Source organism: Poromitra crassiceps (genome assembly GCF_964638095.1).
Source record: "Poromitra crassiceps genome assembly, chromosome: 16".
Lineage (NCBI taxonomy): Eukaryota > Metazoa > Chordata > Actinopteri > Beryciformes > Melamphaidae > Poromitra > Poromitra crassiceps.
The window spans coordinates 13,555,995-13,581,226 of NC_139645.1; the positions used below are offsets into that span (position 1 = coordinate 13,555,995).

A 25,232-nucleotide genomic window follows, 5' to 3' on the forward strand; every position below is an offset into this window, starting at 1 on the left:
AGGAACAGCTCACCCTAAAATCCAAAATGCATATATTCCCTCTCACCTGTAGTGCTATTTATCCATCTATATCGTTTTGTGTCAGTTGCCTGAGATATCGGCCGCAGAGTTTCTGCCTTCTCTCCAATACAATGGACCCGGATGGAACTTGGCTTGTGGTGCTCAAAGTGCCAAAGAAATACATTTGATAAACTCAACAGCAGTGTCTCTTTCCAGAAATCATGAGCCCGTTACTCAAGATAATCCACAGACCTTGTTATGAGCAGTTTCATGGAGGGACTATTTCCCTTTGACCGAACTACACCCGCTAGCTGCTAGCTAGTTGCTACATGAGACAGACTCAGCAGACTAAAGGCCATTTCATACAGATGCGGTGCGAATGCAGAGGCGAAATGTGGTACGAAATTCCGTGCGAATTTTCCGCATTGCAACCTATACACACAGGTCCGGTGCGAATTATTCGCAGTCCCACATTCATTTTCCGCAGCGGAAAAACAGTGTTCAGTGTAACCAGTAGTTAATGTCCCTCCCCGGCTCCCGTCTAGTAGGACGGCACCGCCTACTTGTGCAAGCTAGCTACCAGTCGGCTAACGTCAGACACAGACAGACAGACACAGCAGCGAGACGAGCCATGAAAAGCAACTGGAGGGAGGCAGTGAAATTGCCGTCCATTTCACTGAAATGGAGGCAGGAGCAGCGGACCCCAAATTTGATGCTAAACTGCTAGTTAGCACTTGGATACAAGTGGCTAACATTAGCTCCATCCATTTACAACAGTGGTTTACAACGTTAGCAAGTAGGAATTCGTTTCAGCAACATTACCATCTTCAGTGAATCCCAGCTGCTGGGCGATCTGAAGATCTATTGTCCTTAATTTCGGTGTTGATCGTCATGGTGTTTGTATAAAATTGGATGTTGATAAACCAAATTGATGAGGTTCGGCAAGAGTAGTGGAGGTATGACATCAGCTGTAAACAATGGATTTCATTGGTCAAACGTATTTTCCGCAGGCGGAAATCCGCGGCCGTCAATGTCTATCCGGAAAAATAAAATGCCGCACGAATGTTCGGCCGCGGTGTGCAAGCTTCAATTACAACTAATTAAAACATTTTTTTGCGAATGTCTGTGCCGATTATTCGCACGGAGATCCGCACCAGTGTGAAACGGCCTTTAGTCCTTCACGCAGCCGACCCCGGGTTCGAATCCGACCTGCGGTCGTTTGCTTGCATGTCTTCCCCTCTCTCCCTCCCTGCTTTCCTGTCGCTGTCTAGCACGTACTGTCCTATCAAATAAAGGCAAAACAAAAACAAAAACAACAACAGAAAATCAAGTTTGGACCGAGGCTAAAGATGGTATTGACAGCACTGCCCTTCGAGAGATCAAACTAGTGCAAGAGTTGCACCGCACAAAATGTCATTGGGCTCCTGGATGCCTTTGAACACAAATCCACCATCTGCCTTGTCTGGTTGTTTGATTTCATGGAGACAGATCTGGAGGTGATCATCAAAGACACCAGCCTAGTGCTGACTCCAGCCAACATCAAAGCCTACATCCCCATCACTCTACAGGGGATGCAATACATGCACTACAACCGGGTCCTTCCCACACAGGGATCTGAAACCCAAGAACCTGCTGTTAGATGGCAATGGAGTGTTGAAATTGGCTAATTTTTGGTTTGGCTATAGCATTGGCCACAGCCCTGACAGTCTACACACAGCTGTTACCAGGTGGTAGCGCTCCCCCCGAGCTCCTGTTTGGTGCCACGATGTACGGTATGGGTGTCGACATGTGGGGCAACGGGCTGCCATCTTGGCAGAGTTAGTCCTTTGGTTACCATTCATTATCTGACATTAACATATTAAACACTATTATCTGACATTAACATGATATAATATTACATTATTATCTGGCATTAACACATTATTATTATTATTAGTGGCCGGGCCAGCGAAGCGGCCAGGCCACTTCTTGTATTTGCCATTATTCTTCATCCTCCCGGGAAGTTTGACTTCCCATGGATGAAAACTAACCAAACTTTGCACAAAGGTCCAGTCCCATGCCAAACGTCTTTGACACAAATTTGGGGCCAATAGTCCTAACGGTGGCACGACAGCGACCGTCTAAAGTTTAAAACTTAAAAAAATTCATAAAAAATCAGGCATACGTGCTACGGCTTTGCAACTTTCACCGAAATGTGCGCCTAAATGAGGGGAAACCTTTGTACAATGCAACCTATGGCCAATTATGAAGTTTAAAGACCGCAAAACTGCAAAAACTGCAAAAACGATTAAACCCTACTCCTCCCACATTTTTTCTTCAAACGACACCAAACTTCAGTATCTGCATCGTTAGACTGTTCTACATAAAAGTATCGAACCAGATTTTTGATCGGTCAAAAATTGAGCCCACAGTGCATCAAAACGTTGAATTCTGGCCCCGTGTATAGCCTAATTACCTTAATTACCTTTGGCAATTAGGTTGTATTTGTGATGTCATCAGTCAGTCAAGCAATTGTGATGCCATCACTAATGTCACTCGAGCAATTGTGATGTCATAATATTTTTTTCCCCCATTGACTTGCATGGGGTTTCGAAAAATCTTGTTACATTTGGCAATTAGGTTGTATTTGTGATGTCATCAGTCAGTCAAGCAATTGTGATGCCATCACTGATGTCACTCGAGCAATTGTGATGTCATAATATTTTTTTTCCCCATTGACTTGCATGGGGTTTCGAAAAATCTTGCAGTAAATTAGCTGTAATTCAGAAACCATAACAGCTACAGCTACGAAACTTGGTAGGGAGGTGCACAGAGGGGCCTTTTATTCTACACGAAAGAATTACACAAATTGAGCAGATGGTGGAGCTATAACAGCCCTCTTTACATTCTGGTCCATAACTTCTGAACCTTATGGTCTATCATCAAAGCCTTGAGACTTGCCCGGCCACGACCCATTGCTGCGCAGCAGCTATAATTATTATTATTATACACTATTATATGACAACATTATACTAGTGCTGTGTCCAGTCATTCAGTGATTTATCATCACTGTCTGTGACATCAGCAGTGATTGATGAAATCATCAGTGTTATGACATCACTATAGTAGTAGTTGACATCAATGGAGTTCTAACGAAGGTTCAGTCAGGAAGACTATAATCTGCACTTTACGCTTCCTCAGTTCAATTCTTATTTTCTCCACCCCTTCAAATCCGCTCACACGCTCAAAATAAACCTGTCAACTTCCGGACTTCAATTGAATAATTAGCTGTTTGCCACCCGGTCTCTTTTATCCAATAGCATAGCGTCACATCACCTCTCACCCCATATACCTCCATTGTAAGCCAATCACATTGCTTTTCACCCCCCCCCCCCCCCCATTGTAAGCCAATCACATGGCTGTTGTCCTCTTAAACATGCTTTATTCTACCCCATTCAGCCTCCCAACTTTGCTGCTGACAGTCTTGCTCCCTCCACCTCACCTTCTCCACCCAGTCTTCACAGACCCATCAGATTCTTCAGTCTGAAGAGTCTCATCAGTCTCAGAAGGAGAGGCATCACCATCACCACCACCAGTATCTAGACTCTACAGGTGGATCTATCTGGCTGCTGCTCATGGCTGATGCAGCTCTATCTCAATATCTCCCTGTGGTGTCTAAGCACCAAAGACTATTAACAATACCTAATTCTCATCATATTTTCTGTAATTCATCATTCATTCACTATTGTAATAAATATTATCGTATTCATTCACTGGTCTCTAGTCTCTCCTGATTTAACTATAGTAGTTAAATCAGTGGAGCTGTCTAGTACTGTATGAGCTCATCAGTGATTTGTGACCTCATCACTGTCTGTGATATTGCCTGCAGGGGGCGGTGAGGAGCCTCATTTGTCTGCCTCCTGCCAACTGTTGTAGCTCTCCATAGCCACTTCTTAACATGCAGTGGAATCCGTATTATAACATGCTCCTAGCCGGTTGGCCTGCATGTTAAACAACAATTAGCCGGCCTACGCGCACTCCCGCGAGTCCGTATCTTATTCACCTCGACCGCCGGTATAAGATCCGCTTCCACGCAATTGCAGCTCATGTTAAACAGTGGCAGGTCATTATCCGCAGATCCGTCTGAGTGGGCGGGTGTGGCTCTTCGTGACTCACTTCACGTTCACTAGTTTATTAATTAATGAATCGTTCGGGCAATCGCTTATATCAACGAGCAAACTCACGGTTTCCTCAAGTGCTGCAAAAACGGCTTGAATTGTTTGGCCGTGTGATCCCAACGCGCTTCAGCTGCAGGCAGCCAGGTCCAGTGCATCAGGAGGGACGCTTACTGCTGCGCTGCTTGCTTGCTCCCATGTCAGAAAAAGCCTAACTTTTGTGGGGAGAAATACATTTAAAACTAGTCAGATATGACTTGAATGCCACTTGTAAAATAAATCACCCACAGTGATTGACGACAGTCCGACCACTATTTTGACTGGGCGGCTTTATGTAGCCTAACAAAGGCGAAGCGCTCATTTTTGGCACATTGCCACCCCTCATTGTCGGAATGGACTCCGTTAAAACGGCATGTTTTTTGAAGTCTCCAGATTTGTCGCTAACGTGATGCAGCCAATTCTATTGTGTGAGGCAGCCATTTGAGGCAGGCAGTGTTGTGTGACTGTGTGTCCCGACTGCGGAGAGGATAGGAGCTGACTTACTGATAGGCTGTCAAACTTTTGTGGGGAGAAATACATTTAAAACTAGTCAGATATGACTTGAATGCCACTTGTAAAATAAATCACCCACAGTGATTGACGACGGTGCGACCACTATTTTGACTGCCTCATTTTTGGCACAATGCCACCCCCTCGTTGTCGGAATGGACTCTGTTAAAACGGCATGTTTTTGAATGGAGTTTGGTTACAAATTCACTAAAGCTGTTTCCTATCACATTTCTTGTTTTCGATACATGCTACCGCGTTGCGTCTGCGACCATGTGCTGAGCGGCACTTTCTAATAAGTATAAATTAAGCTTTAGAGCTCCTCCCCCCCCCCCCCCTCCCCACTGTTACTGTTACATATGACATGGCATGGATGAAGAGCCAATCAAGGCAAAGCTACAGTCTATATATGCCGAGGTGCAGGACTGGTCTAAAGACAGGAGTATCCAGATGTTAGATGGCGATGGGTCAGGGGGAGTGAGGGGGCGAGGGGAGCATGGAGGGGAGCGCGTCAAGGGGAGCGGCGACTGGCTCCCCCTTGCCCCGCTCGCGCCTCGGGGCCCTGCCCGGCAGGGCGTCGCGAGGTGCCGCGTACTCAGCGATGTTGGGCAGCCCGTGTGCCACGCAGCAGTTGAGCGCGCTGCGCGAGATCCTCATGTTGTCGACCTCGTGCCACCTGTTGGTGTGCCTGTCGAAGCACTCCACGCTGTTGCAGGTGCTCCTGCCATCGTAGCCGCCGCACACCAGCAGCTGGTCGTCCACCACCTCGATGCCAAAGTTGCTGCGCGGACTCAGCATGGCGGGCATGGCGCTCCACGTGTTGGTCAGCGGGTTGTAGGCCTCGACGCTGGTCAGGCGGTTGGTGCCGTCGTAGCCGCCCACCGCGTAGACGCGCTGTCCGTAGGCGATGACGCCCAAGCCGCTGCGCTTGCTCTTCATGCGGGCGATCATCGTCCACTGGTTGGTGTCTGCGTTGTAGCACTCAGCTGTATCGACACAATCTTCCCCAGTGAAACCGCCACAGATGTACACCTTGCCGTGGAGCACCGTGGCGCTGGCGTCGCTCCTCCGCTCGTTCATGTGCTCGAGCAGAGTCCACTGGTTGGTCTGAGGATCATAGCGCTCGGCGTTGTGGTGCCGGGTGTGTCCGTCGTGGCCTCCCATGGCATAGATGTTGCCATTCAGTACTGCCACACTGACGTAGCAGCGTTTATCACGCATGGGCGCCACCTCCTGCCAGGTGCGGGTACAGAGGTCGAACTTATGCACAGTGCTGAACTGCTCAACGGAGTCGAAACCGCCAACACGGTACACAGCGCCATCGAGGAAAACGGTGCCGTGGTAAGCCCGGGGAGGGTCCCCAAGGTTTGCTACATCGACCCAGAGGTCGGCACGGGGATCATATACCTCAATTTCACTGGTTGGTTTGGGGCCGCTCCAGCCTCCGATAGCCAACAGGATGCAATGAGGCAGGCGCGGGCGAGTCAGATTGGCCACCTTAGCATCGATGTCTCTGTTGGCGGTGACATCATGCATGGCTCTCTCCGCCTCAATGATGACCGGCGTGCATGCCGCATTTTCCTTAACCAGACTGTTGTTCTTCACCTGGTTGATGAAGTAGTTGGTGTCCATCAAGGCCAGGCGGATCTTGGGCAGCAGCACGGAGATGTGACCTTTACGCTCCTCAGGCGAGTGGGCGATCCAGCGGAGCGTGGCCTCAAATGCCCTGCTCTCCTGCCTCACGTTCAGGTCGTCCCGCCCCAGGATGTCCGCCAGCTGCTCCAGAGAGAGTTCCAGGAACTCCTCGGAGACCGTGGCGATCTCCTCAAAGTTGGCCAGGATGAAGAGAAAGGCCTTGCCACTGAGGTCCGGGCAGTAGAGGTGCACCACCTTAAAGGTGTCAATGGAGTTCTCCGGGGAGAGCTGCGCCACCAGGAATTCACAGCAGGCGCGTATGACGCCCATGACACCTAGGTAGTGCGCTGCTTGCAACAGCTCCTTCACGTTGCCCTTGGTCACGTGGACAGTGCGGATATAGATGTATTTTATGATTAGTCGCACCATGTTGGCCGACACAGGGTGGGGGATGTCGTAGATGTTGTCCTTGGATGTCAAGCCTTGGGTGAAGAGAGAGCGGAAGTATTCGCTGCAGGTGCAGAGGATGTTCTTGTGCGTGTTGAATTCAACGCCATCGACTCTGATCACCGCGTCACACAGTGACCCCTCCACACGCAGCTCATTAAGGACTGAACTTGCTTTTTCTTCATACATATTGTTTGACATACCTGTCTCAGCTTAGCGATCCTACCCTTATATACTTATCACCGATGACATCGCTGCTGATGTGAGAATGTCCATGACATCATCGGTGTCTATGACAAATCAACTGCGGACAGAGAAGCGTGGTGATCATCAGTGAGATCATAAATCCTTCTCTACTTATGCACAGAGCCATTGTGACATAATCAGTGATGTCACAAATCCTCATCACCAATTATGTCACTGTTGAGTCACTGATGTTTCAATGTGTATGCTCTCTCTGACATCACCGGTTATTAAATCCTCATCACTATCGTGTCTATGCATAAGTTACATCTGTGATGCATAGGGGTCATCTGTGACATCACTGCAATGTCACAATGTCTATGACATCATCTGTCACAACCCCTTTACAGAGAATGTGCCTAGCTAAATCCAGAGCCACTGTGGCTAAATCTAGCTAAGCACTGGCCACCAGGCCGAGCTGTCTGCGACATCCTCTCTTTTTACATCGAGGAAGGAACAGCTCACTCTAAAATCCAAAATACATATATTCCCTCTCACCTGTAGTGCTATTTATCCATCTATATCGTTTTGTGTCAGTTGCCTGAGATATCGGCCGCAGAGTTTCTGCCTTCTCTCCAATACAATGGACCCGGATGGAACTTGGCTTGTGGTGCTCAAAGTGCCAAAGAAATACATTTGATAAACTCAACAGCAGTGTCTCTTTCCAGAAATCATGAGCCCGTTACTCAAGATAATCCACAGACCTTGTTATGAGCAGTTTCATGGAGGGACTATTTCCCTTTGACCGAACTACACCCGCTAGCTGCTAGCTAGTTGCTACACGAGACAGACTCAGCAGACTTAGTCCTTCACGCAGCCGACCAGGGTTCGAATCCGACCTGCGGCCGTTTGCTTGCATGTCTTCCCCTCTCTCCCTCCCTGCTTTCCTGTCGCTGTCTAGCACGTACTGTCCTATCAAATAAAGGCAAAACAAAAACAAAAACAACAACAGAAGATCAAGTTTGGACCGAGGCTAAAGATGGTATTGACAGCACTGCCCTTCGAGAGATCAAACTAGTGCAAGAGTTGCACCGCACAAAATGTCATTGGGCTCCTGGATGCCTTTGAACACAAATCCACCATCTGCCTTGTCTGGTTGTTTGATTTCATGGAGACAGATCTGGAGGTGATCATCAAAGACACCAGCCTAGTGCTGACTCCAGCCAACATCAAAGCCTACATCCCCATCACTCTACAGGGGATGCAATACATGCACTACAACCGGGTCCTTCCCACACAGGGATCTGAAACCAAAGAACCTGCTGTTAGATGGCAATGGAGTGTTGAAATTGGCTAATTTTTGGTTTGGCTATAGCATTGGCCACAGCCCTGACAGTCTACACACAGCTGTTACCAGGTGGTAGCGCTCCCCCCCCCCCCCCCCCCCCTCCCCGAGCTCCTGTTTGGTGCCACGATGTACGGTATGGGTGTCGACATGTGGGGCAACGGGCTGCCATCTTGGCAGAGTTAGTCCTTTGGTTACCATTCATTATCTGACATTAACATATTAAACACTATTATCTGACATTAACATGATATAATATTACATTATTATCTGGCATTAACACATTATTATTATTATTATTATTATTATTATTATTATTATTATTATTATTATTATTATACACTATTATATGACAACATTATACTAGTGCTGTGCCCAGTCATTCAGTGATTTATCATCACTGTCTGTGACATCAGCAGTGATTGATGAAATCATCAATCACTGCTGTAAAACCATTTACAGAGTTTCAATGCCGGAAAACTCTGTTCATGGTTTAGCCCGGCATCTCTCGGCCTGTCTCGGAGGGGAGTCCCCGGATGGGGGTCCGCCGCTGGGTCCACTGCCTGGGTGGGCCCGCGTGGCCTGCGTGGCCTGCTCTCCCAGTTCCCAGTCACTAGCTGGGGGCGGGTCTGGGAGCGGGTCGCGTGGGGGGTGGGCTTACCCAGGCGACCATTGCTGGGCCCCTGTAGCACAACGACCTCACAAGGTTCCTCCTCAGCCAAGCCAAGTCACTGGGGCAATCCATTTGGTGGAAAGGTTTTCTTGCGTTCACTGGGGGTGTGGGGACGCCGCTGTGTCCCGGCCCGGCCTTCTCTCCCACGCCTTATGTGGGGGGGGGGGGGGGCGGGGCGGGGGGCATCGGTGCTCTTCATCACTGGTCGAGGGCTGCCGGTTGGTTTAGAACAGTTTAGGTAGGCGATAGATTAGCTACAGCCTAAGGCTGACCTGTTAGTGTTCAGGCAAAGATCAGACTAGAGCAGAGTAGGATAGGCCAGATTAGGCTGTAGACTAGCTAGATACTATGTCCCAGTTAGCTCTGGTTAATGCTTAGAGTAGTCAGTTGTCTGATCTTCCCCCCCCCCCTCTCTTTCTCTTTCCCCCGCTCCTTTCCCTTCTTCCCCCTCCTGTTCCCCACTCTCCCACATTTCCCACTCCCCCCCCCCCCCCGCACCCTCTCCTTCCATGCTCTTCCCTCCCCCGCCGCCCCTTCCCACGTTCCCCCTGCTCTCCCTCCCCTGCACCCTCCCACCTCTCCTTCTCTGTTCTCTCCTCCTCCCTGTCCTCTCCCCTCTCTCACATTCCCCCTGCACTCCTTCCCCTGCACCCCCCCACCTCTCCTTCTCTGCTCTCTCCTCCCCTCTGTCCTCTCGGGGGGGGGGGGGGGGGGGGGGGGGGGGGGGGGGGAGGAGGGGGCGGAGAGGTCTGTTCCCTCCCCCGCCTCCTCCTCCCGCGTTCCCCCTGCACCCTCCCACCTCTCCTTCTCTGTTCTCTCCCCCTCTCCCCCTGCACTCCTTCCCCTGCACCCTCCCACCTTTCCTTCTCTGTTCTCTCCTCCGCTCTGTCCTCTCTGGGGGGGGGGGGGGGGATGTGGGACGCTCCCCCTGCTTCTCTACCCTGGCTCTCCCTCCCCTGTACCCCCATCTCTCCTTCTCTCCTCCTCCACATTCCTATCTTCTCCCCACCTCCCCCCTCTCCTCCGTCTATATTGCTCATTCTCTCCCCACCTCCTCCCTCCCCCTGCTCTCTTCTCCCCCACACCTCCCCTCCCTTCCCCTCTCCTGCTCTCTCCTCTTGCTCCTCCCCACCTCCTATACCCTCCCCACCCCATCACTCTCTCACATTCCCCCTGCTATTCTCCCTTCTCCTGCGCTCTCCTCTGCTCTCCCCTCATTCCTATATTTTCTATATTATCAACTGTGCAAATGTTATCTTTATTCTGTATATTCTTGTTACTGTGTGTTAGCTAGAATTAGCTAGACATACTTTCTGTGAAGCCCTCTGAGACATGCTTGTGAATTAGGGCTATATAAATAAACTTGACTTGACTTGACTTGAATCAGTGTTATGACATCACTATAGTAGTAGTTGACATCAATGGAGTTCTAACGAAGGTTCAGTCAGGAAGACTATAATCTGCACTTTACGCTTCCTCAGTTCAATTCTTATTTTCTCCACCCCTTCAAATCTGCTCACACGCTCAAAATAAACCTGTCAACTTCCGGACTTCAATTGAATAATTAGCTGTTTGCCACCCGGTCTCTTTTATCCAATAGCATAGCGTCACATCACCTCTCACCCCATATACCTCCATTGTAAGCCAATCACATTGCTTTTCACCCCCCCCCCCCCCCCCCACCCTCAGAAGGAGAGGCATCACCATCACCACCACCAGTATCTAGACTCTACAGGTGGATCTATCTGGCTGCTGCTCATGGCTGATGCAGCTCTGTCTCTATATCTCCCTGTGGTGTCTAAGCACCAAAGACTATTAACAATACCTAATTCTCATCATATTTTCTGTAATTCATCATTCATTCACTATTGTAATAAATATTATCGTATTCATTCACTGGTCTCTAGTCTCTCCTGATTTAACTATAGTAGTTAAATCAGTGGAGCTGTCTAGTACTGTATGAGCTCATCAGTGATTTGTGACCTCATCACTGTCTGTGATATTGCCTGCAGGGGGCGGCGAGGAGCCTCATTTGTCTGCCTCCTGCCAACTGTTGTAGCTCTCCATAGCCACTTCTTAACATGCAGTGGAATCCGTATTATAACCTGCTCCTAGCCGGTTGGCCTGCATGTTAAACAACAATTAGCCGGCCTACGCGCACTCCCGCGAGTCCGTATCTTATTCACCTCGACCGTCGGTATAAGATCCGCTTCCACGCAATCGCAGCTCATGTTAAACAGTGGCAGGTCATTATCCGCAGATCCGTCTGAGTGGGCGGGTGTGGCTCTTCGTGACTCACTTCACGTTCACTAGTTTATTAATTAATGAATCGTTCGGGCAATCGCTTATATCAACGAGCAAACTCACGGTTTCCTCAAGTGCTGCAAAAACGGCTTGAATTGTTTGGCCGTGTGATCCCAACGCGCTTCAGCTGCAGGCAGCCAGGTCCAGTGCATCAGGAGGGACGCTTACTGCTGCGCTGCTTGCTTGCTCCCATGTCAGAAAAAGCCTAACTTTTGTGGGGAGAAATACATTTAAAACTAGTCATATGACTTGAATGCCACTTGTAAAATAAATCACCCACAGTGATTGACGACAGTCCGACCACTATTTTGACTGGGCGGCTTTATGTAGCCTAACAAAGGCGAAGCGCTCATTTTTGGCACATTGCCACCCCTCGTTGTCGGAATGGACTCCGTTAAAACGGCATGTTTTTTGAAGTCTCCAGATTTGTCGCTAACGTGATGCAGCCAATTCTATTGTGTGAGGCAGCCATTTGAGGCAGGCAGTGTTGTGTGACTGTGCGTCCCCACTGCGGAGAGGATAGGAGCTGACTGACTGATAGGCTATCAAACTTTTGTGGGGAGAAATCATGGACAGTACAATATATGGACCAACTGAGCTATATGTTTTTGACACGGCAAAATTAAGCTCACTTCCCGATATTGTTTGATTTCGTTTGATTGGATGAATGGATTTTCCTGTTGCATTGTGGGAAATCTGTTCAAACCTGGAGCCGGGAAAACAGGAAAGGGCGTGAGCGTGGACGGGACTCGGGGGAGGGTTTCCTCCGCCACGGCATCCATCTTGTTCATGTTATTTTCCCTGCTAGCCGTTAGCTTGGCTAACAAATGTTGCTAACGTTAGTTGCTATTGCTAGCCTTGCTCCATTGCTGTCACAGTGAATACAATAGCCCGAAGAAAAACCAGAGTATTATTTCCTCCAGACCTCACGCGGCGTCACCAGCCTGCCGCTTGCATCTTCCACAAAATCGAGGTAATCTTATTTTCTAACGTAACGCTAATTGCATAGCATGACATTAACGCTAGCTACATGTCCATTTGTCATTACAGGAGGACGTTAGACTAGAGTAGCATAAGTTAACGTTATACAACGTTAAACAGTATTGCATGCTGCACAGATTCGGACGTAGACAGAAAACAAACGCAGTTCTGTTTACCTAGGTTACCTCTTTGAGATGAGGCAGACTCAAAGCATACTCATATGATCTACCAGCTATAGCGTTATATATCTAGCTAACGTTAGATGAGGGGGAACAAGCTGGGGGTTCAACTCCTCTGGATAGTTTATCCACCTCTGCATTTACAGTATTTACCAATCGCACGTAGTGTTGGGTAAGCAAACGTTAACGTTATACAGTGATTAACAGTGTCTAATTCGTTTCTTCCAGGGGTAGCTGCTGTCCAGTACCAGATGGGACACACAACAGAGGATCATGATTTGTGAAGATCAAAGCTATAATATTCTGTTCTCCTGAGATTAACGCTAAACTATACACGTTACTGCTGATCAGTTGTTTCAACATAGGAAATTGCAATAACATAGGAAATTGCAATAACACACAAGCCAAATGCTGACATGAGAGATTTGCTTTGAACAATTGTAGCTAGTATCTGCCAGTGACCGGAGAATATTGTTATATTTGCTTGTTTTAATGCTTTTGTCAATAAACATTGTCAACAAAGATAGCCTTGTTGTATATTATCATGTATAAGATTGTTGATGTCGAGTGAACACAAACCGAAGATTGGACCAGAGGACAGGACGACGGAGAAACTTAACCGACCAGCAGTCTGAGTCTGCTTCAATCAACGAATGCTTTATATTTATTGAAATGAAATATGGTGATATCTGGTGGTCTGAAATTACTCTCTCTAGCTAGGCTAACTGGCTCATATTATGTCATATTATTGTAACGTCTGAATCAGCGTTTCATAACAGCCTTACGTTTATAGCCTGGATGACGTTAGCTAATGCTACCCATCCTTCCATTGGTGTTACACGTTATATTTTTTAACTGAGCTTTGCGGAATTACCTCAACACAATTGTGTATCAGCTTTAAATGTCCAATATATACAGCGTTACACAAACGACCAGCAGCATTCAAATGTGCAAAAACGTTATATTTATTGAAATGTGGTGATCATGTCACAAGTCACATTACATAACGATATAGCGTTAGGTGTTCTTTTGATCAACAGACCTCGGGGGCTCTATACTGTTGCTACGTTGCTAGCTAGCTAGCCGCAGATCAGCTCTGAAGCCCCAACTTCAGAGCTGCCCGTCCACTAAAACCCGATTTTGATATAGCGTTTTAGGTGTTCTTTTGATCAACATACCTCATCACGGGGATGTTGGGGACGTTGCTAGCTAGCTAGCCGCAGATCAGCTCTGAAGCCCCAACTTCAGAGCTGCCCGTCCACTAAAACCCGATTTTGATATAGCGTTTTAGGTGTTCTTTTGATCAACATACCTCATCACGGGGATCTATACTGTTACGTGTGTCTACTAACATCATTAAAATATCATAAGGGTAACGCTGTTTCTGTTATTTTACTTTTAATATCTGGCTACGTTGCTAGCTAGCTAGCTAGCCTGCCTTGGCAACTGGTTGGAATCATCTGGTTTCCTGTGGCTGGTGTAAATCAAAGAAAATCCCGCCCCCAAAGTTATAATTTTTATCGGCTCTTTTACTCGAAATGGGACCATAATTTAGAAAACGGAGCCCAGGAGAGCATGAAAAAGTCGCTCCATGCTCCCACCGAGGGGAGTATGGAGGGGAGCTCCGAGGGGAGCTCCGAGGGGAGCATGGAGGGGAGCTCCGAGGGGAGCATGGAGGGGAGCTCCGAGGGGAGCTCCGAGGGGAGCATGGAGGGGAGCTCCGAGGGGAGCTCCGAGGGGAGCATGGAGGGGAGCTCCGAGGGGAGCATGGAGGGGAGCTCCGAGGGGAGCTCCGAGGGGAGCATGGAGGGGAGCATGGAGGGGAGCTCCGAGGGGAGCATGGAGGGGAGCTCCGAGGGGAGCTCCGAGGGGAGCATGGAGGGGAGCTCCGAGGGGAGCATGGAGGGGAGCTCCGTGGGGAGCATGGAGGGGAGCATGGAGGGGAGCTCCGAGGGGAGCATGGAGGGGAGCTCCGAGGGGAGCATGGAGGGGAGCTCCGAGGGGAGCATGGAGGGGAGCATGGAGGGGAGCTCCGAGGGGAGCATGGAGGGGAGCATGGAGGGGAGCATGGAGGGGAGCATGGAGGGGAGCTCCGAGGGGAGCATGGAGGGGAGCATGGAGGGGAGCTCCGAGGGGAGCGCGTCAAGGGGAGCGGCGACTGGCTCCCCCTTGCCCCGCTCGCGCCTCGGGGCCCTGCCCGCCAGGGCGTCGCGAGGTGCCGCGTACTCGGCGATGTTGGGCAGCCCGTGTGCCACGCAGCAGTTGAGCCCGCTGCGCGAGATCCTCATGTTGTCGACCTCGTGCCACCTGTTGGTGTGCCTGTCGAAGCACTCCACGCTGTTGCAGGTGCTCTTGCCGTCGTAGCCGCCGCACACCAGCAGCTGGTCCTCCACCACCTCGATGCCAAAGTTGCTGCGCGGACTCAGCATGGCGGGCATGGCGCTCCACGTGTTGGTCAGCGGGTTGTAGGCCTCGACGCTGGTCAGGCGGTTGGTGCCGTCGTTGCCGCCCACCGCGTAGACGCGCTGTCCGTAGGCGATGACGCCCAAGCCGCTGCGCTTGCTCTTCATGCGGGCGATCATCGTCCACTGGTTGGTGTCTGCGTTGTAGCACTCAGCTGTATCGACACAAACTTCCCCAGTGAAACCGCCACAGATGTACACCTTGCCGTGGAGCACCGTGGCGCTGGCGTCGCTCCTCCGCTCGTTCATGTGCTCGAGCAGAGTCCACTGGTTGGTCTGAGGATCATAGCGCTCGGCGTTGTGGTGCCGGTTGTGTCCGTCGTGGCCTCCCATGGCATAGATGTTGCCATTCAGTACCGCCACACTGACGTAGCAGCGTTTATCACGCATGGGCGCCACCTCCTGCCAGGTGCGGGTACAGAGGTCGAACTTATGCACAGTGCTGAACTGCTCAACGGAGTCGAAACCGCCAACACGGTACACAGCGCCATCGAGGAAAACGGTGCCGTGGTAAGCCCGGGGAGGGTCCTCAAGGTTTGCTACATCGACCCAGAGGTCGGCACGGGGATCATATACCTCAATTTCACTGGTTGGTTTGGGGCCGCTCCAGCCTCCGATAGCCAACAGGATGCAATGAGGCAGGCGCGGGCGAGTCAGATTGGCCACCTTAGCATCGATGTCTCTGTTGGCGGTGACATCATGCATGGCTCTCTCCGCCTCAATGATGACCGGCGTGCATGCCGCATTTTCCTTAACCAGACTGTTGTTCTTCACCTGGTTGATGAAGTAGTTGGTGTCCATCAAGGCCAGGCGGATCTTGGGCAGCAGCACGGAGATGTGACCTTTACGCTCCTCAGGCGAGTGGGCGATCCAGCGGAGCGTGGCCTCAAATGCCCTGCTCTCCTGCCTCACGTTCAGGTCGTCCCGCCCCAGGATGTCCGCCAGCTGCTCCAGAGAGAGTTCCAGGAACTCCTCGGAGACCGTGGCGATCTCCTCAAAGTTGGCCAGGATGAAGAGAAAGGCCTTGCCACTGAGGTCCGGGCAGTAGAGGTCCACCACCTTAAAGGTGTCAATGGAGTTCTCCGGGGAGAGCTGCGCCACCAGGAATTCACAGCAGGCGCGTATGACGCCCATGACACCGAGGTAGTGCGCTGCTTGCAACAGCTCCTTCACGTTGCCCTTGGTCACGTGGACAGTGCGGATATAGATGTATTTTATGATTAGTCGCACCATGTTGGCCGACACAGGGTGGGGGATGTCGTAGATGTTGTCCTTGGATGTCAAGCCTTGGGTGAAGAGAGAGCGGAAGTATTCGCTGCAGGTGCAGAGGATGATCTTGTGCGTGTTGAATTCAACGCCATCGACTCTGATCACCGCGTCACACAGTGACCCCTCCACACGCAGCTCATTAAGGACTGAACTTGCTTTTTCTTCATACATATTGTTTGACATACCTGTCTCAGCTTAGCGATCCTACCCTTATATACTTATCACCGATGACATCGCTGCTGATGTGAGAATGTCCATGACATCATCGGTGTCTATGACAAATCAACTGCGGACAGAGAGGCGTGGTGATCATCAGTGAGATCATAAATCCTTCTCTACTTATGCACAGAGCCATTGCGACATAATCAGTGATGTCACAAATCCTCATCACCAATTATGTCACTGTTGAGTCACTGATGTTTCAATGTGTATGCTCTCTCTGACATCACCGGTTATTAAATCCTCATCACTATCGTGTCTATGAATAAGTTACATCTGTGATGCATAGGTGTCATCTGGTTACATCGAAATCATGCCAGACCTCCCTGAGCAGTGTTTCTGCACATTTTGGAGGTGATCGGAGCAATGCATCGGAGGAGCGCCGTGCAACTCCGGACGGACGCGCCACCAATTATAGTAGTAATAATTATAGCTGCTGTGCAGCAATGGAAATCGTACGAATTGTTTAATCACTTTAAAACACTTAAAGTGTATCACAAACACTTTTGTTATTGCAAGATATAAACTTTGATTCGTCTTCTTCTGTGGTGCAGTTTCTCAAATGCATTTTGCTGCTCCTGGCTTTGCAGAGCGATGTAGCCTGGATGGCTTGACCTTAACGTTGACCCCCATTTTCTGCGGGCTTGACTTGACCCCCCCCCCCACACACACACACACACACACACACCATCGTGCCCCTCTATGGTTCTGTTGTCCCGACCAAACAGTTGCAGCATTATACCACACGGCAGAAAAGAGCTGTTGTGTCAGGCTTGGTGACTGTGCCTCTGTTTTCATCTGGACACACACACACACACACACACACACACACACACACACACACACACACACACACACACCTTCTCTTTCTCTTAGGATGGATGGAGGGTGTGTGTGTGTGTGTGTGTGTGTGTGTGTGTGCGTGTGTGGACTTTTGTTTTTATTCAGCCACACGTACACGCGAGCAGAGAGTCAAAGGAAACGACTTAATCACGTGTGATTATGAAAGTAAGCAGCGCAGTGTCGGACACAGTACCTGAGGTGAGGGGTGAGGGGTTACACTACACCAGGGATACTCAACTTGCTTTGCCCGGGGGCCACTTTTGTGAAATTATAGAAGGCCAGGGGCCAGTTAATAAACAAATAATATACATTTTTCTGTAGCGGATTGTAGGTTTTTGGGGTGTCAGCCGGAGTTTAGTCTGACAATGTTGTGCACACCGGATAGTTAGTTAGGTTAAGTACATACCTGCCTGGGTAGCGAGCAGACGGCGGTATTTGACAATTTAGCAGCTAAATCATAGATTATTGAAAGATATTCCATATTCCAGACTGAAATGCTATAACAGAAGTGGAGTATTGGCCAGAATGACATGAACATTTGGACACTTATTCAGCGGGTATCTTGCATGTTGCGTTCAGGTGCACTGTAAAAAAGAAAAAGAAAAAAAGAAATCTTTTTCTTTTTGCAATTCCATCGCGGGCCACACAGGGGGCGCCCGTTGTTGAGTATCACTGCACTACACAGTACCTGAGGTGAGGGGTGAGGGGTTACACTACACAGGTAGGGATTAAGAAGAAAACAGCCATTTGTGCTTTGTCCAGGCATCAGAGCAGACTGCCCTCTTGTTTTGTGTCATGAATACCATACTTGTTCCTCAGCAGCTTGGCTGATGATGATGATCAATACCAATGAACTGCTGAACCTGGAGTCTGGTCGCTCCCCGGGAACTGAAACATTTCTTTCCAGCCCAGGTTGCCAGAATAAAATGTGTGCATTGTTAATATTGTTAAGTTAAGTTAAGTTAAGTTAAGGTAAGTTTGTTGCATATCATGTTTCTAGATATGTGAATATTAACGTTTTTGATGTGTACCCAACAGTATAACGTTAATATTCATGTTAATGGCCCCTGTGGGTGTCGGGGGCGCCTGGTCGGCGCGGAAGGGAACTGGTGGGAATAGCGTGATCCTCCCCACGTGCTACGTCACGTCCTGCCGGTGAAGCGCTCCACTGACGGCACGGTGGCTCAGTGGTTAGCTCTAGTTGCCTGCCTCACAGCAAGAAGGTCCCGGGTTCGAACCCCGGTCCGTCCCAGGTCTTTTCTGTGTGGAGTTTGCATGCTCTCCCCGTGTTCGTGTGGGTTTGCTCTGGTTTCCTCCCACCATTAAAGACATGCATGTTAGGGTTAATACTCCTGTCAGTGCCCCTGACTAAGGCACTGGCAAAAAGAACTGGAGTTGGTCCCCGGGCGCTGCACTGCGGCTGCCCCACTGCTCCTAGTTCTAGGAAGGTTCCTACTAGAGGATGGGTCAAATGAAGAGGATGAATTTCCCCATGGGGATAAATAAAGGATAACTTAATCTTAAACATAACTAACTAACACTGTCAGGTGAAAAGAAGTGACTGGCAACTGCACATGTATCGGAGGAAGCGTGTCTTCTTCCTTCCCTCTTCCCCTAGCTAGGACTTGTTTGGCATAACAATTGTCAAATGCCAAAATGTTGAATATCAACACAAAATGTTGGCTATTGGCAGTCTCTTCCGTTAAAAATGTATCTTATCTGCCTTCAAATCATCAAACCCTAGAACAAAGATCCAGATAACTGTTTCTCCACACATGAGTAGTATTTTCTCACACGTGCGCTGAGCGGCTGAGTGAGTGTGAAGTAGCCTTGGTGTGTGCTGCCTGTGTGTGTGTGTGTGTGTGTGTGTGTGTGTGTGTGTGTGTGTGTGTGTGTGTGTGTGTGTGTGTGTGTGTGTGTGTGTGTGTGTGTGTTGATGGAAAGAATACTCGAATGTCCTAAAGTAAAACTACTATTACTTTGTTGATATTCTACTTAAGTAGAAGTAAAAGTACTATTGTAAAACTCTACTGCAGTAAAAGTAGGACTTTAACTCATTGAGTGCCAATGACGACTTTAGTCGTCAATTGCTTTAGTAACGTTGAGTGCCAAAGACGACTAAAGTCGTCAATTGCGTTTTTTGACGGTGGGACGTGGATCAAAGCCAGATCCATCTCATGTAAGATTTTGGGGCATGTTGAATGTGTATAACCTATTTTACCGATCCATTAGGTGGCGACAGTGCTCTCCAGATTAGAGAAAGGCCAGGAGAAAAGAGAGAAGAAGTCATGAGGAAACGGAAATCGCATCGATCGATATGCATGAAGCATAACGTTAGCTGTGCCTGTGAACAGCAGTCAATCTGCTGCCACAGCCCCTCCGTCTCCGCTGCAATAGCCCCTCCATATGATTTAGTTGTCGACACCAGCGTCTTTCTGAAAAGTTACATTATTCTCAGCTGAAAAAGCGGGGGGATGCAGCGCACTTTTCAGTGCAGAGTCAGAGCAAAAGCAGAGCGAGAGCAAACACAGCAGAGCCCCAGAGACACTCCCAAGGAGGAGGAGGAGGGGGGTGGGGCACGCAGGGCAGCAGAAAGCCCAGAAAGCCCAGAGTCGGACGCAGCTTCACAGCTCACAACCGAAACCCCAGAAACGAGCGAGCCCGATCCAGACTGCCCCGACGAGCGGCCGCCATCCAGGCAGCAGACTCGCCTGACACAAGCAGCACTCAGAGCGAGCAGCAACATCATGACACAGCCACGGAGGAGTAGTTTGCAGTAGAGGGGGGGTGGGGGTGCTGTTATATTGAAGGAAATTACTGTTCAGATGTTTCAGGTCAGAAAATATTAGTTTCAGAGTCAGTGATTTGCTTGAAATGCTATATTTCACAAAAGGCTCAATATCTCAGCTTCTAGATAGAAACGCCAATTTTTTCTGTTTTTGACCTATCTTCTCTGGCTGATAAGTAAAGAACGGAAAATGATATCAATAAACTTTTTTTTGCTGCTGATACAATAGAGTCTCATCGTTCTTTGTGCGTGTTCAGTGTTTACATAGTAATATCACACAATATTCTGTGGGCCTCGAGAAATCACTGAAAACGCTCTGAAACTCTGGCACTGGGAGCGTCCGTTCTCCAAAAGTGGCTGGCACTCAATGAGTTAAAGAGGTACAAAGTACACAAGAAAGCTACTCAGTAACCTGAATAAATATAATTAGTTACCCGTGTGTGTGTGTGTGTGTGTGTGTGTGTGTGTGTGTGTGTGTGTGTGTGTGTGTGTGTGGTTCATTCTCTGTCATTATGTTGATATTCTGTGCACTGCACTTCCCCCACACCTCACCTGTCAATTGAACAGTGTGGGCGGGGCTTAGCATTTCTGCTGATGCCAGTGTTGGGAGTAGCTAGTTATTAAGTAACTAGTTGGTGTACTTAACTACTTTTTGCAGTAACTAGTAATCTAATTTATTTTTCAAATTTTAGTAACTGTGATGTCATTAGTGACGTCATAAGTCATGAGTCATGAGGGGCACTAGAGGAGAGGTGTAGTAGACTAACAGTCAACTTGTGTCTGCCACTGGATCATCTTTTAGCTGCTCAGTGCCCCTTGATCATGGATCCATATCACAACACCAGAGGCCATCTGAATAACAGGAGAAATAACGGAACCAACAGCAACGGTACACAGAATGTATCTGGACCATGTTCTGGACATGGTCAGCTACCTGACAGTCCTGCTGGAAATGCACCTGAGAGCAGAAATCCAGCGACACACAAGCAGACTCAGCAGCAACACTCATATGGATTCTCCATGATCGCACCTAATCAGTCTCGGCGGCGCAAGCTGACCACGATGGCTCGGAAGGAAGAGCGGGATCTCCAGAGGTGGAGAGAGGAGCACCGCCCCGCTGCTGTCCACCTGAACCCAGAGAAGCTGGGCGGTCGTGTGTCTGAGGTTGAGGCCAGAGCGCGGCAGCTGAGAGAGTGGCGCCAGTCCAAAATGCAGAAAAAGCTGAAAAAGGAGGAGACGGCTAGAAAGGTGAGACAAGAAGAGGAGGAGGAGCTACAGAAGATGAAAGACAAACAGAGGGAAAAGGCCGTGCGCCTGGAGGAGAGGAGGCGATGGCAGGAGCAGAGGAGGGGGGAGCAGCTCAGAACGACCGAGGCTTTCCTGCAGAGGTTTGAGCCTGCGGGCCCGGCTCCGGTGGCATCCGGCAGTGCTGCTGTACACGCGTCATCCCGCCAGCCAGTGCGTGAGTCCCGGGACAGGCAGAGGCACGAGGAGGCCTCGGCCCTGCGGCTGATGGAGGAGGAGCAGCGGAGGAAGAGTGAGGCCTTGGAGAAGAACCAGAGGGAGGAAGAGGAACGGGAGCAAGAAGCACAGCTGGACCACAGGAGGGGGAACTCGGCGTTCCTGGACAAACACGAGCATCAAGGCACCCGGAGCGGGAGGGAGGCAGACAGGGAAGACTTTGAACAGCAGCTGTCCCAAAGCCCTGGAGCGCAGGACCCCCCCGCTCACCTGAAACCAGGCCCAGAACACTGCTCTTCTGGCTGGCCAGAGGAGGCTGAGCCAGACAGTGAGTGGGCCATGATGAAGCTGGAGAACAGATTCCCATACTGCAGCAGAGCCTTCCTAGAGGACGTCCTCACCCAGTGCAGCGGTGGTTACCAGCAGGCCTACACACTACTCAGGGATACGCTCAGTTGAATTTGGTGTATTCTTAATGGGAGGGCTGTCTTTCTATGTTGGACACCGTGATTGGTTAGATGAAACAGCATAGTCACTGTGATTGGTTAGATGAAATGGCATGGTCATCACTTGTACTGGTAAACGTTTCCTGGAAGCAAGGTACACTGCATCATACATCTGCATTAAATACTTATCTAACAATATTGCTCAACTGTGATGTCACTCGAGCAGTTGTGATGTCACAAGCGATGTCACTCGAGCAACTGTGATGTCATAAGTCATGTCACTCGCACAGTTGTGATGTCATTACTCCTAATTCTTCCATGCTGTGGCTCACCTGGTAGCACGCATGACGGAGGTTCGGTCCTTCGTGCGGCCGACGAGTGTTTGAATCCGACCTGAGGCCCGAGTGACCTGAGGCCCGAGTGGAGGTCTGGCGGGCGGGTGTGTGCCACTTTCTTTCATAGGGGTTGATGGATTAAACCCAGCCAAAATCAAGAGGAGAGGAGGGGGACGGGGAGGAGAGGAGTGATGTCATCAGACAGTTCTGATAGCTAAGTGGCTGGGCCTCAGTGACATCATCAGACAGTTGTGATGGCTAAGTGGCTGGGCCTCAGTGACATCATCAGACAGTTGTGATAGCTAAGTGGCTGGGCCTCAGTGACATCATCAGACAGTTGTGATGGCTAGGGCCTCAGTGACATCATCAGACAGTTGTGATGGCTAAGTGGCTGGGCCTCAGTGACATCATCAGACAGTTGTGATGGCTAAGTGGGTGGGCCTCAGTGACATCATCAGACAGTTGTGATGGCTAAGTGGGTGGGCCTCAGTGACATCATCAGACAGTTGTGATGGCTAAGTGGGTGGGCCTCAGTGACATCATCAGACAGTTGTGATGGCTAAGTGGGTGGGCCTCAGTGACATCATCAGACAGTTGTGATGGCTAAGTGGGTGGGTGGGCCTCAGTGACATCATCAGACAGTTGTGATGGCTAAGTGCCAGTGGGTGACATCACTTCCTGTGCGGCAGAGGATGCGGGACCAGACCAGCTGTGTAGAACAGACAGTGGAGAAGTCAAACTCAAAGTCAAAAGGACCCATTTTGAGTGTTTGGGGGCGTGTCCAAGTCTATTTTTGCTAGTTGCAGGATGCACAATCTGAGTGCAAAAGCGTCTGCAAGGTGTAAAGGGGTTGTATTAAGTTGAACCCTTGTACCCCGCTAGTCCATCTGATGGACTTTTCCTGCATTCGCGTATGGGCCGTTTCGACAGTTTTTGAGTAAATGGTTTTAAACTAAGGCTAGGTATTTTTTTGGGGGTATTTGACAAAAATCAATCATAGTTATCATTTTTATACGCTCCTAAGACCTATTTTCAAAAATACTCCTCAATTTACTACTGGTCCATCTGATGGACCCATTGACTTCCATTGAAACCACTCTATTGGTACTCCCAGCAAATTTTCACAAAATTAATTTATTTCATTTATTTCAGCGGGCATCCTGGACCAAATACTTTGAACTTTGACCTTAATATCTAACCTTGGAGTTGGTAGAAATTTTGGGGGAGTTACATGGTCTCAAAGTCCATTGCATAGTTGTCCCATTGATTTCAATGTTAATTTTGCACAAAAAGAACATTTTTTTTTGACTTCCAGCAAATTTTTCAAAAAAATCATTATTTCCTTGATGTTACACATCTCACCTTGACTCAAGGGGTTAAAATTGTAGTTTCTACTGTGTTTGCCTATTTCCCCATATTCCCCCAGTTTTGGCATAGCAATCAATTCCATACAGTTTACATGAAATGTAAAAAAAACTGATTCCTATGCCAAAAATGGGAAAATATTAGAAAACTGAATTTGACAGTCCACACTACTGATTTGAAGCCTTTAGACCAGGATAGATGCTGGACTAAAGCTCGTTTGTGTTTTTTGGGGAAAATGGCTGGAAGTCCAAAACATGCGCTTTTTGGATTTTTGGCTCAAAATATGAAAAAATACTATTTTTAAAAAAAATCACAAAAAATACAAAAACCCACTGATGATGTCACAATGTCTGTGACATCATCAGTAATGTCATCAGTGACATATTATTGACAAAAAAATCATCTCATGACATCACTGATGATGTCATAGGCTAGTGATGTCATAGCTATTGTGACATCATGCCTGCAAATCTTTGATACTAGGCATCTTGCAGTGGTGACTTTTGTAAAACACCCCAACCTGCCCATAATATCAGACCCAAAGCCAGTTTGTCTTTATGGAAATGGAAAAAAAATCACTTTTTTTTTTTTTATGTACTTTTTTTTTTTTTACTGTACTTACTGTACACTGGCATTTGAGGGGTTAAAATTCGAATAGGTATGAAATGTTGGTATGAGGTATTAGGGAAGAAGTTACCAATGAATTATAAACAGTAAAAAAATTTAAAATTTAAATTAATATTTATAAATTAGTACACGATACCTGTTAAGGTCCATCAGATGGACCAATAGTAAATTGAGGATTCCGCGGCAGTGGGGTACAAGGGTTAAGTAAAATGTATTTACATGAAAATGTTGATTATTAGTTTACGTATTTCCACTATATGTAACGGAAACTGATTCCTTTAAAAAAGACAAAAAAATTAATGGTTGGGGAAGTCATTGCATACCCACGACAATGCTTGTGTGTGTGTGTGTGTGTGTGTGTGTGTGTGTGTGTGTGTGTGCGTGTGTGTGTGTGTGTGTGTGTGTGTGTGTGTGTGTGTGTGTGTGTGTGTGTGCGCACGTGTAGGTGACCTGTTGCTGCCGACCCATGTCAGCCTGTACACAAAGGTTCCCGAGGAGCCAGTGGAGAGCAGGGAGGACGCTTACATCCAGCTGGAGCTACGCACCTTGGAACAGGCGCTACTGGCCACCTGTGTGGGCAGCATCGCAGAGCTCAGTAAGTGTGTGTGTGTGTGTGTGTGTGTGTGTGTGTGTGTGTGTGTGTGTGTGTGTGCGCGCGCGTGTACGTGTGCGTGTGTGTCATTATGACTGAGTCACAGTCAGCTACTGTTGGTGTGGTTTGTTTAAACTGTGACCGGGCGTCTGGCTCCTGGGACAGATCATTATAGGCTGCTGCAGCTCCCCTTGGTCACATAACAACCCTGGGGCTTGTGTCCCGAAAACAAGGGCACCTCACATCCTGCCCACGCTGCTGCACCCCCACCCCCACCCCCACACTGCATGCTGCACCCCCACCCCCCAAACCTGCTGCACCCCCACCCCCCACACTGCATGCTGCACCCCCACCCCCCAAACCTCATTATCTGGACAC

The 25,232-nt window shown here is 49.0% G+C and overlaps 3 protein-coding genes and 1 pseudogene across 4 annotated transcripts in view; 2 read left to right on the top strand and 2 right to left on the bottom strand.

Moving 5' to 3' along the window:
• The window catches only part of LOC310791460 (ankyrin repeat and BTB/POZ domain-containing protein 2-like), a gene marked incomplete at both ends in the record, with an annotated part of 49,182 nt that overhangs the window by 5,956 nt on the left and 17,994 nt on the right, over positions 1 to 25,232 (top strand). The window contains one exon of the mRNA XM_083653150.1: positions 24,708 to 24,857. Coding sequence (XP_083509276.1) covers positions 24,708 to 24,857 — 150 coding nt within the window. The remainder of the gene's footprint in view (positions 1 to 24,707; positions 24,858 to 25,232) is intronic.
• On the top strand, positions 142 to 1,848 carry LOC310791086 (cyclin-dependent kinase 7 pseudogene; annotated as a pseudogene). The gene is made up of 2 exons: positions 142 to 151; positions 1,272 to 1,848. The product of its transcript is annotated as a cyclin-dependent kinase 7 pseudogene (transcript).
• LOC310791087 (kelch-like protein 10) lies at positions 5,169 to 6,971 on the bottom strand (the record flags this gene model as incomplete). The annotated part of the gene is made up of 1 exon (XM_083652792.1): positions 5,169 to 6,971. One exon carries the CDS (start codon positions 6,969 to 6,971, stop codon positions 5,169 to 5,171), a length of 1,803 nt encoding a protein of 600 aa, XP_083508918.1.
• LOC310791088 (uncharacterized protein) lies at positions 8,035 to 16,349 on the bottom strand (the record flags this gene model as incomplete). The annotated part of the gene is made up of 2 exons (XM_083652793.1): positions 8,035 to 8,145; positions 14,049 to 16,349. 2 exons carry the CDS (start codon positions 16,347 to 16,349, stop codon positions 8,035 to 8,037), a joined length of 2,412 nt encoding a protein of 803 aa, XP_083508919.1.